Source organism: Leuciscus leuciscus, assembly GCF_965113295.1.
Source record: "Leuciscus leuciscus genome assembly, chromosome: 20".
NCBI classification, from domain to species: domain Eukaryota; kingdom Metazoa; phylum Chordata; class Actinopteri; order Cypriniformes; family Leuciscidae; genus Leuciscus; species Leuciscus leuciscus.
The window spans coordinates 11263668-11276630 of NC_138744.1; the positions used below are offsets into that span (position 1 = coordinate 11263668).

At 43.1% G+C, this 12963-nt stretch overlaps 1 protein-coding gene across 1 annotated transcript in view; it reads left to right on the forward strand.

Annotated features, from left to right (window-relative positions):
* me1 (malic enzyme 1, NADP(+)-dependent, cytosolic) overlaps positions 1–12963 on the forward strand; it is a 90044-nt gene that overhangs the window by 29974 nt on the left and 47107 nt on the right. Inside the window, exon 3 of the mRNA XM_082149403.1 lies at positions 5895–6044. Within this exon, the coding sequence (XP_082005529.1) occupies positions 5895–6044 (150 nt within the window). The remainder of the gene's footprint in view (positions 1–5894; positions 6045–12963) is intronic.

The window sequence follows — 12963 nt, forward strand, 5'->3', positions numbered from 1 at the left end:
AGTCCTGATGTCTGAGGGCTCAGGACAAATGAGGGTAGTCCCCCCGAAGCAGAGCGGTTAACACCTCTTTTCACGGTGCCCGTCTCTCTTCGGTGCCCTCAGGGGACCGTTCTGCCAACCCTGCCACCTCTGGTGTTACAGGGTCTCCGGCGAGCACATATCTCAAGGTCCACCCGGAAACGTAGTGGCCTCGGGATGCCCGCCCCCTCTGAGGAGGGTGCTAGAGCAGTCTGTTTGGTCGTTCCCTGCCGGTGCGCCGTTACAGGGCGACGAACCGACTACTCAACAGCAGGAGAAAAATACGGTGCCGTCTCTTTGGTGCCCTCAGGGGACCGTTCTGCCAACCCTGCCGCCTCCGGTGTTACAGGGCGCAGCGGTCTCCGGCGAGCACATATCTCAAGGTCCACCCGGAAACGTAGTGGCCTCGGGATGCCCGCCCCCTCTGAGGAGGGTGCTGGAGCAGTCTGTTTGGTCGTTCCCTGCCGGTGCGCCGTTACATGGCGACGAACCGACTACTCAACAGCAACAAAATCCAGAAACCAGTCTCGAGAGACTGGTACCTCTAGTAGAATCTTTGACAGCGTGGAAGCTACTGTCAAATGTTTCTCGTTGGGTCCTGCAGACCGTGGAAAAAGGGTATTAGATACAATTCTATTAACGCCCACCGCGGTTTATGGGGGTCCTGCCCACAGTGGTGGGCCCCGAGCAGGTTCTGGTTATGGAACAGGAAGTAAACACTCTGTTAGAGAAAGGGGCCATAGAATATGTACCCCCCTCCAACAGGGAAACCGGGTTTTACAGCCGGTACTTCATAGTTCCAAAAAAGGACGGGGGATTGCGTCCCATTTTAGATCTTCGAGTTCTGTACGAGTCAGCCATGCAGCTCAAGTTCAAAATGTTAACCTTGAGACAAATCGTGCCACAGATCAGGTCCGAGGACTGGTTTGTCACGATAGACCTCAAGGACGCATATTTCCATCCGTCCGTGTCATTGGAAGTTCCTGAGGTTTGCTTTCGGGGGCAAAGCATACCAATATCGAGTTCTTCCATTCGGCCTGGCTTTATCACCCCGCACTTTCACCAAATGCGTGGATGCAGCTCTGGCGCCTCTGCGCCTCCGGGGTATTCGCATCACGAACTACATCGACGATTGGTTGATTTTAGCTCAGTCGCATTAGATGGCGGTTCAACATCGAGATGTTGTTCTCGCCCATATGAAAGAGTTGGGGTTACGGCTGAACGCCAAGAAGAGTGTGCTTTCTCCATTTTAGAGGACCACTTTTTTAGGCGTGGTTTGGGATTCAGTGTCGATGCAGGCGCGCCTGTCATCGCCACGCTTCGATTCCATCCTGGCAGCTGTGAGAAGTGTAAAGCTAGGCCAGCTACTCACTGTCAAACAGTTCCAGAGACTGTTGGGTCTCATGGCAGCAGCTTCCAACGGGATACCTTTTGGACTGCTGCACATGAGGCCCCTGCAGTGGTGGCTCAGGACCAGAGGGTTTTTCCCCGAGGGGCAACCCATTTCGCACAATCAAGGTCACGCGGTGATGCCTACGTGCCTTGGTTATGTGGAAGAAACCTTGGTTCCTGTCCCAGGGCCCAGTGCTGGGAGCTCCTTGTCGTCGCAAACTGCTAACGACGGATGCTTCCCTCACGGGTTGGGGAGCGATCCTGAGGGTCGCTCATCTCAAGGTCTGTGGGAAGACCATCATCGTTCCTGGCATTCTATAGCCTAGAGATGTTAGCTGTCTTCCGGGCTCTGAGGAGCTTTATCACAGGTCTCAGGGGACACCATGTGTAGTACATACGGACAACACGTCGGTAGTCGCCTATATCAAGGGGGTTTGCGCTGGCATGCCATATCCTCTTGTGGTCCCAGGGGAAGTTGCTGTCACTCAAGGCAGCCTACATCCCCGGGGTCCAGAATATAGGAGCAGACACTCTGTCGAGACAGGGGCCGAGGCCCGGGGAATGGTGGCTCCACCCCCGAGGTGGTGGAGCTGATATGGAAATTATAAGTGGATCTGTTTGCGTCTCGAGAGACGTCTCACTGTCCACTTTGGTTCTCCTTCACGCATCCAGCTCCTCTGGGACTGGATGCTATGGTACAGACGTGGCCGAGGCTACGTCTGTACGCCTTTCCCCCAGTTGCTCTGCTCCCGGGAGTTCTGGAAAGAGTTCGCAGGGACCGGGTTTGCCTGCTTTTTATAGCCCCGCGCTGGCCGGGCAGAGTATGGTTTCCCGATCTTGTGTCCCTCCTCGACGGGCATCCTCTGGAGCTACCCGTCAGGAGGGACCTTCTGTCCCAAGCAGGGGGCTCAATATTTCACCCCCGCCCAGAACTGTGGAACCTGTGGGCTTGGCCTCTGAGGGGGCCCAGCTCATAGAGTCAGGTCTCTCAACTGAGGTTGTTGAGACCATTCTACAGTCCAAGCTCCCTCCACAAGGAAACTTTATGCCCTGAACTGAAGAGTATTCACCTCTTTGTGTAGTGACCGTCGGTTGGATCCAGTCAACTGCCCAATTGGTACAGTTCTGGAGTTCCTGCAGGACCGGTTCACTGCAGGTCTGACCCCGTCCACTTTAAAGGTTTATGTGGCGGCCGTAGGTGCTTACCACAGTCCTTTGGGTGGAATGTCTGTGGGGAAAGACCCTTTGGTATCTCGTTTCCCTCGTGGCACTTGGAGGTCCTCCTCCCTTTCGAAATCGGACCAGGAGGCGAATAATTTGCTTTGCCCTGTTCGGGCGTTAGACGCGTATGTCCACAGAGCTGCCCTGTGGCGTAAAAGTGACTTTTGCTCCCCTAACAAGGGAGGTCCAGTGTCTAAGCAAAGGATGAGCAAGTGGGTGGTTGAGACTATCTCACTGGCTTATGAGGCGGCTGGACAGCCTTCTCCTTTGGCTGTCCGGTCGCTCTCTACTAGGAGTATGGCGGCCTCTAAGGCCCTTATATCAGGAGTATCGTTACAGGACGTCTGTGATGCGGCAGGCTGGTCCTCACCGCACACCTTCGTCAGGTTCTACTCTCTGGATTTAGACTCTACTCCAGGGTCTCATGTTTTGTCTTCTTAGTGCTGCTCACATGATTACACACAGGACAGACATTTGTAGCTATGGAGGCGTTGGTATAGACGTTCCCATAGCGTCAGTTTTCGACGCAACGGGAGTTCCCTTGAAAGGGAACGCCTCGGTTACGACTGTAACCTCGGTTCCCTGAAGAGGGAACGAGCGTTGCGTCGCCTTGCCATATCTCCTTCATGCCTGTCAGCGCGACTTCAGACTTTACGAAGCTTTCGTTTTCTGTTTCGGGCCGGCTTTTATAGCTTCCTGGTACGTGACGTCACCCGCCTCTGACGTTCCGCCACACCATTGGACTGATTTTACATGTGCTTCAAGACGTCATCACGCAAAGCGTTCCCATAGCGTCAGTTTTCGACGCAACGGGAGTTCCCTCTTCAGGGAACCGAGGTTACAGTCGTAACCGAGGCGTTACTGTTGATGATTTAGTGCCAAAAGAACAAAAAACTTATCTTGGTTATATCATTTTCAGTTTTTACATATATATAATTTCAAGTGATTTCAAACTCTTAAGGCATTATCATATCACATACTGTGTTATTGAACTTATCACATTTTTCTTCAATATTGTGCTGCCCTACACATCAGGAAAAAATGAGAGATAAAAAAGAATGGAGATGAAAAAGAAAGAAAGAAAGTAAGAAAGAAAGATGCATTAATAAAGAAGCTGTGTATCTAAATAAAAATTATGCAAAGAAATTGTTCCCTAATCTAAGGTCCAGAATTATCATGCTTGTTAACATAGTCTAAGCACCTCATTTTGAAGTTCTGCCTTCCCCTTCACAATGCCATCGCATATAGTAGGAACTGTAGAAACTCTGTGAAAGCCATTACTCCCATCAGTTTATTGGGAATACAAACAGCTTTACAGCAGTTGGTTTTGCCAGAATAGAAGACGGCCAATCCAGCCAGATTCTAGCTGAGCCGAGTCTCAAGAATGACATTTGTTTGAGTCTCCTGAGATTTAGTTAGGTAACAAGGTGCCAAAATATCACTCACATTTCACCATCACCATCACGCTGTCAGAGCACTGCGGTCCAAATTGGTCGTGACTGTCATGATAGAGCTGACACTTTAAGGTAGAGTTCGATTTTTTTCTCATCCCACCTTGTTCACTTTACAGTCCTGGTACACATCTGTTTCCTTCTGCCTGAGGAAGGTGGGCACACTTTTTCTGAGCCAAACAAGAGAGATATTATGCTCTTGCCTTGATGGAAAGCTTGCTCGCACTGATGGGGAATGTGACGTGGTCTTAATTTGGATCAGATGTAGAACTTGAATGTATTTATCTTGAACGTATTTCTATAACAAGGAACTTGTGTCTAAGATCTCTGGGGGCATTTTTGCGTATTTTTCCTAACATTTTGACATAAGCAGGGAAAAACCCAAATTATTCTTGAGCTTTGTTTCAAGCAGCAGCACATGGTCAAGACTTTTTAATGTGACAGTCTGGTCATCTATGTACTACTTTTTTTGGCATTTTCATGTCATTTCTGTCCTCTGATATAGTATGTGTCCCTCTCCCTGTGCTGTAAACCAACTTTACATTACAAGTTGAGTAAGTTTCTTGGCTCAAAATAATTAAGAAATCTCTCACTTTCACTCTGGTAAGAGAAACAATATAATATAATATGTAATAAAAAATATATTTAAATAAAATATAATACATCAACATATATTAATATATTATGATTTTTACATATTAAATATATATTTATATTAAATATTATATTATATCATAGGTGATATTTCAAACTTAAGTTTTTATGGTATTTAAAATCCACCATACAACTACAATAAATCCACCATGAAAACCAAAGTAAAGACAAACAACCTTGGATGTTCAGAAACTAGATTATTAGAGAATAACTCTAGGAGTGGACTTTGTAGACCTTTTTCATGCTCGAACAGCAACATTACAAACTAAAATGTTAAAAAAAAAACATAATAGGACTTCTTTAATTGTTTAACTTAAAAGTCGGTATATAAAACATGATCATTGTATACATTATATACACTGCTTGAGTACAGTAAGAGTCAAGTCAAGTTTATTTGTATAGCGCTTTTCACAATACAGATTGTATCAAAGCAGCTTCACAGTATTAAATTAAAATAATACAACAAAGTTTGTTTCAAGAGGAATTTATTGATTGATCAAATTAAATTAAATATCCCCAAAATATCCCCAATTGGTGTGAACCAATTGTGAAGATTTTAATACATTTATGAAGCTACATTTAAAGTGCACTTCTATTCATCCAATCAGAGAGATTTCCTCAGCATTTAGTTTATTATTAGTCTTTCTTTCATTCTGTCTCACCTGTTTTCTCCCCAGTAACCTTCTTAATCACTTGTTGATGTGGGCTTGTCTGGTGTCACACTAGCTGAATCAGAACGACTCAAAAATAGGTCGGGGATGTCACACTTAATGACTGTTGTTGCTTAAATCTTGTCATTTTCTGTCATAGTTACAGATTAAGAATTGAAGAGGGCTGAACTATTAAACAAATATGTCTGACATTTTGCTCCGATTCCCTCTCACTGTTTTGAACAGCTACATTTTGGCAGGACACTTTAACATCAACATGACCATAATAAAATCTAAAGCTGTTACGCCAGCTTTAAATGGTTCGGTTGGGTAGGTTTGGGTAATCCTCCCTTAAATATGGAGCAGTATAATCTCAGGAGGTCCTGAAGCTACTCACCATACCCTGTGTCTGTCCTGCTTTCTAGCTTTAGTTGCATTTTTATTGTCCTTTACTTTAGTATCTGCTGAATATAAAATGTCCTTTAATGCATGTTCTACTTTCTTACAGATACGTATTTCTGATGGGCCTTCAGGACCGTAACGAGAAGCTGTTCTACCGGGTCTTGATCTCAGACGTAGAGAGATTCATGCCCATTGTGTACACGCCTACTGTCGGCCTAGCGTGCCAGCAATACGGCCTTACCTTCAGGAGACCTAGGTAAGAAGACTGCTGAACATAATTTAATTTGTTTTTATAGTTAAGCTCTTTCTCCTTCAACACGTTCCTTTAGCAAACGCATCCATCCATCCGGCAGCTTATCTTTTAGGTCCTGGCATTGTCACTCTGCTTTTGAATTGTTCTACAAATCATCAAATATCTTGCCTCAAGGAAAATGAAACTGAATGCCTCTAGGAAAGTTGAAACATCTGTCTGGAAAGTTGAATATACATCCTGTCGTAACAGAAATTGTATTGTATGGTGGAATTTGGAGTCTATGCTGTCAGATTTTTGACTCCTTGAAGTATATGCCAGTTTAAATAAGCATAACCTTTAGTTCATTGACGAGCTTGGCATATGTTGTGAGATTGTTATCGCTCTTTGCTTCCTGTCCTGGTTCAATGTGATTAGCAGCCATTATCACCCATTTTATCTCTCAAATTATGCCTCTTTTTTTGCTTTTTTTTCCCCTCACCGCTGTACTTTGTGGTCTGGACATGATCAAATATAAGAATGCTTTTCAAGTTTTTTCATTGTTTTCAGTGAATTATTTTGAGGGATTTCCTAGGATCCTCAAATGAGGGGAAATTTTAGAGCATTCCACAACCTCAACGTTACATGAGAGCCTTCCGCAATCTCCCTAAATGCAAAGTATTTGGAAAGAATGCCTAGCAGACTCATTACCTCTGATGTTAGGACAGGGGTTCTGAACTGGTGGGTTGCAACCCAAAAATGCAACCCAACTAACCGTATAATTGTGCATCGTTAAGATAGCAAGATAAATGAAAGGAATAAAATGAAAGAGAAAAGTTTGTTGATGAGGTTAGAGACTGTAGATCCAATCAAACTACGGTATTTTGGTGCACTTGGTTATATTGATAATATTATTATTAGATTTTTAAAATTTGGACCCAGTGTTTGTTTTACATGTTAAAGGGCTAGTTCACCAATAATTAACATTCTGATTTACTCACCCTTGTGTTGTTCAAACCTATTACTTTCTTCTGTGGAGCACAAAGACACTTTTTTTTAAACAATATCTTCTTTTGTTTTCCACAGAAGAAAGAAAGTCATACAGGTTTGGAATGACATGAGTGTCAATAAATGATAACTGAAACTACTGTATGCCTTTTAAACTGGTTAATTAAACTTCTGCTGTTGTTTGTGCATTTACGAAATAATTTTGCATAATGTTGAGCATAAGCAGTTTGTAGTCATTTTAAAAATGTCTAATTTGAAGTTTGGATGCATATTTTGATATTCATATTCTGGTCAGTAATTCATTCTTTTTGTATTATGGCTGATAATATAATATAATATAATATAATATAATATAATATAATATAATATAATATAATATAATATAATATAATATAATATAATATAGTAAAATAGGCCTATAAAGATTATTAAAGATTGCTCACATTGGCTAAAAAACAACAACAATTTCTTCCTCCTTCTCTTTGAAGCCAATCTCTTTTTTGTATTTACACTCACACAAAGACTTCCTCATGGGTGTTAAATGTGTCAAACGGACCACCAGGGTGGAGCAGAAATCTCAGATTAGAGCGCTAATCACAACAACGTGAAATACGCAGTGTGAGGTGCTGCTCGGCATTATTTCCTTGAATCTCTCACACACAGACAAAACAGCAGTGTATTCCTGAGTAAAGTATACATATTATTAGGGCTGTCAAGCGATTACATTTAAAAAAAATCTAATTAATTACACGATGTTGCAATTCATTAATCTAATTGATCGCCAATTAATTGCACATTAAATTTGGCTGAGAAATTACCCCCAAAAGATAATTTAAAGTCATTGTGTTAAATGAAGAAAGCATCAAATAGACATTACAAAAAGTAGCTTTAGAAAAAAAGAATTTATTTCATTCAACATATTATTTATTACACATATGTTTTTAGGCTTCATTGGCCATGAGGGTGAGTAAATGATGACAGAGAACTATCTTTAATGTTTTTTTTTAATCATGGAAATATGAAATAATTTTTTTTAATGAAAGAATACACTACATAAGAAACTGAAACTGCCAGTAGGTGGTGGTAAATGTCTAAATGAGTAAGTCACTGAGTCATTCATTCATTCGATTCGTTCAAATGGCTGATTCATTCAGGAATGAAGTAAATGGGACGCTTTATGAATGGGCCATTTGAATCATTGGTTCATCCGATTGATTCTCCCAAAACGCGGATTAATTAAAAAATGAAGCACCACTGTGTGTTGCTCGGAGATGCCCAACAGTTCTTCTCTGGCTTTAATGTGAATCTGCATTTGGGGATTTTGCATTCTGCATTCTTCTCCTCAGATCCTCTCAAGCTCCATCATGTTGGAAGGGGACTGTCAGTGGACTGCCATTTTCAGGTTTCTCCAGAGATGTTCAATTGGGTTTAAGTCTTGGCTCTGGGTTACTGGACATTCACAGAGTTGTCCATATGCCACTTTTGCATTGTCTTAGCTGTGCGTTTAGGGTCATAGTCCTGTTGGAAGGTGAAACTTCTGCCCAGTCCGATGTTGTGGATGCTCCGGATTAGGTTTTCATTAAAGCTATCCCTATATTTTGCTGTGTTTAGTCCCCCAGTCCCTGCCACTGAAAAACACCCCCACAGCATGATGCTGCTACCACCACACTTTATTGTGGGGATGGTATTGTGCAGGTGATAAGCAGTGCCTGGTTTCCTCCATACATGATGCTTGGAACTGAGGCTCATCAGACCAGAAAATCTTGTTTCTCACTGTCCTTTAGGTGCTTTTTTTGTTTTGTTTTAAAATTTCAGGTGGGTTTTCATGTGTCTTCACTGAGGAGAGGCTTGAGTTTGGCCACTCTGGCATAAAACCCAGATCGGTGAAATGTTGCAGTGATGTTTGTCCTTTTGTAAGTTTCTCCCATCTCCATATATGATCATGGAGCTCAACTAGAGTGACCATCAGCTTCTTGGTCATGACTAACCAAGGCCCTTCTCCATTGATTGCTCAGTTTAGCAAGGAGGCCAGCTCTAGGAAGAGTCCTGGTTACTACAAACTACTTCCATTAAGGATTATGGAGGCTACATGTGAACCTTCATTTGTGGCCTCCATTATCTATTATCTCCTCTGAACCTTCAATGCAGAGATTTTTTGTAGTCTTCCCCAGATCAGTCTCGACACAATCAGTCTCAGCTCAGGCAAGGCCTCCGGGCTGGTAGCGGGCTCTTGGAAGGCCCCTGGGCTGGCAGCGGGCTCGGGGAATGCCTCTGGGAATGTAGCGGACTCTGGGAAGGCCTCCGTGCCGGCAGCGGGCTCTGGGAAGGCCTCCGGGCCGGCAGCGGGCTCAGGGAAGGCAGCAGGCTCAGGGAAGGACTCCGGGCCAGCAGCGGGCTCAGGGAAGGACTCCGGGCCGGCAGTAGGCTCAGGGAAGGCAGCAGGCTCTGGGAAGGCCTCCGGGCCAGCAGCGGGCTCAGGGAAGGACTCCGGGCCGGCAGTAGGCTCAGGGAAGGCAGCAGGCTCTGGGAAGGCCTCCGGGTCAGCAGCGGGCTCAGGGAAGGACTCCGGGCCAGCAGCGGGCTCAGGGAAGGACTCCGGGCCGGCAGTAGGCTCAGGGAAGGCAGCAGGCTCAGGGAAGGACTCCGGGCCGGCAGCGGGCTCAGGGAAGGCCTCTGGGAAGGCGGCAGCCATTTTGACCGAGGGCTTAGGCGTGGCGGCCATCCTGGCTGAAACCCCCAGACTTGACCCCACTGCAGAGATGCCAGCTGCTCGCACCAAACAAAACTGCGTGTCTTCCAGGCTCGACGCCAGTCTCAAATACCTATGGACCGCCCTAATGTCTTCATCAGCAACGATCATGGCTACCGGGAACTCTGACTTGGTGGCCATGACGGCTGGAAGCTCTGACTTGGCGTCCATGACGGCTGGAAGCTCTGGCCTGGCGGCCATGATGCGTTCCTCCTCCGCAACTCCCACAGTAAGTGCAGAGCCGCTCAGCTGCATTGCACGATAGATTTAATACTCGAGTGTCCAGTTAAGGTCCCAAAAAAGGAATGAGTGAGCTGAGCGGTTCAGACAGCCCTCCCTGAAAGAATATCATCAGGCATTCCTTGCTCATGTTGCTCAAATTAACCAACTCAATCAAATCCAGAGCATAATCCTCAATGCAGCGATCTCCTTGATGGAGACACGTAATTCTCCCTGCTGGATCCATTATGGGTCGGTCATTCTGTCACGGGACGGGGGAATCAAAGACGGCAGGCAGAGATGAGGGATCCAAATGCAGGGAGATTTTAATGAAAATAAACAATCATAACATAAGTCAGAAACAAAATAACACTGAGAAAAACAAAGAAAACACAGGGAACTGGAGACACCTGCATGACATCAAACAACGACCAACAAAGAACCAGAGAAATCAAGGGCTATTTAAACAGAGAGGTAAACGAGCTTAACAAGGCAAAATGACATACCTGGAGCAGACTAATGAAAATGGAAAAGACTACAAAACTAAGACCTGGCCACAGGAAACTACAACATGAAAGTCCCACAGAGCACAAGACACAGAAGCAGATCTGACAACGCTCAGAAGTTTTGCCTAGAGCTAGGTGGGTCATTCAGGGACTTGTCACAGTGTTGTCTTTAATCCCTATACACCTTGGAGATATATGAAATTTGGGACTCTCTGGGTTTTTTTATCCAATTAGAATCGCACTGCAGTGTACCTTGCAATTTATGGAAGCTGTATAGTATACTTTTGACTTATTTAACTTATTGCCCTAGTACTAGCTACGAAGATGTACTCTGACCTTTGGATGATTACAACACGTTGTGGTTTGAAGCCAATGTGTTGTATAGCATATTATGTTAATAATCTCTGCAATATTTAACGTTACCCAATTCCAGGCCAATGTTTATCTGTAACAAATCATTGAAATTGGCAGAGTTGTTGAAATTCCTTTCCTCCTAGTAAAATTGTGGAACCTTACCCTAAAGCGAGAGGCTGATGAGAGAAATAAGATGTAGCATTGGCAGTTTCAGTTGGTGTACTTGTTCATGATGGGGTGTTTTTATGATGTTATTTCCACATGCAAGTATCCAGCAATGGAACATTGTGAGGTAATAATAAATAATTTTATTAAGTTAAGTTTTAGTGCACTGCAGATTCCAGAATAATTGAAAAATCCATTTGTGTTGGAGGCCCCGAAGCATCTTCCTATCCTGTGAATTTGCATGTACTATAGTTGATTTGCTGTACAGAATGTGAAGCACTGAATCACAGGACTTATTTAAGAAGAACTTATTTCCTAGTGGTAAGATGTTGAATGGTTTACCATTCTGTGATGGATGTAAATACCCTCCAGTTACTCAGAAACCTTATTTTCCAACCACAGTGATATACTGGCACATTCTGATTTTTTTTTTTTGCTTTATCCCGAGTAGAAGTCAGAGTTGTCTGTGTGGGATGATTGTCTTTTTATGAAGGTATTCTAATCAGAAGGCAAAAAAGAATCTTTAAGGCAGTTTATAGAACTTTTGTGATGAAAATATGTGTTTCCTTGTAGAGCGCTATGTGTTTTGAGCAGCTGAATTTTTTTGCTGTGTTGGCTCTAGAGTCGTTTTTAATTTTTTTTTAATAAATATATAGAGAATTATTTAAATGTGCTGCATGTTTACAATCCCATGTGTTATAGGGTTTGCAATCCTGTGGTTCTTGTACCAGAAATTTTAATTGAGGCTGCAGGATATGTTAAATTTAGACATGATGAATTAATTTAGCATGAAATGAATAAGGCCATGTGTCCAGTCCACTAAAGCGTTTTTACCCAGCTGAAAACGCCAGCGCTCTCCTGAAAACGCCTTGCTGTGGGTGCGGTGCAGCTGTATTTTTTTGTTTTTTTTTTTAGACACACTATCCACCTTATTTTTCAACACAGAAGTAGGGTGATTTCTGTGAATGTGCGAGACTTCCGATTTATTAGCCGCTATAGCGAAATAATGAGACAAATATGTAAGAGCAGTAAACTGTTTGCACTATAAACCAGCGTGTTTATAATTAAGACAACATAATAAAATAAAATGGCAAGAAATATCAGATTGCAATATCAAACATAACAAGCTGTTTTGTACAGCTAGATATAACTGAAAGCTAATGACACAGGCAGCCAGACACATTAAAATTACAAATTGCCATGCCCGCTCTTACCTGAAAATTGTTACTAATATCTGATTTGGCAATTAGTTTGTTTCTAAATATAAAAATGTCGACACAATGTAACATACTTGCTCTGGCACTAGTTTTGGATGAAGAGATGTTGTTGTCGTTTGTTATCGTTGTACAAGCAGAATGTGACGGTTGTTCTGTGTGGTATTTTTCCATTGTGATTGGATTGCTGGGTAAAAACTGAGGCTGAGTGTCCACCAAAGCATTTTTAGCCAGCTGAAGAAGGCAGGCGCTCTGCTACAAATGCCTAGTTGTGGGTGCTTGAGAGCACTTTGAGGGCGCAGCGTTTTTTCAGTTGAGACGCTTTGCTTGCTATGATATGGAATATCCGTGGAAGTGTTACTAGTATCTAATTTCACAGATAGTTTGTTTCTGTACTGGTTCTATATAATTATGTTGCAGATAGCTGAGGAACAACTGATGATGACACGGTTTGATGTTTGGTTGACCAATGTTGCCCACATGTAGAGATTGAATATTCAAGCTGTTTATTAATTTTCTAATTTTATTGCTAAATTCTTGTTTGTTTGTTTGTTTGTTTGTTTGTTTTTAAATGAAAAATGCCATTTTCAAATTTTTCTACTTTCATAAAAAAAAAAAAAAATGAATGAACAAATGATACACAGATTCATAAAGGAATTATTTTTGCAGGGGAAAAAAATTCTACAATTTTGTTTTGTGTTTAGTATAGCTCTCAATGTGACACCAGCCGT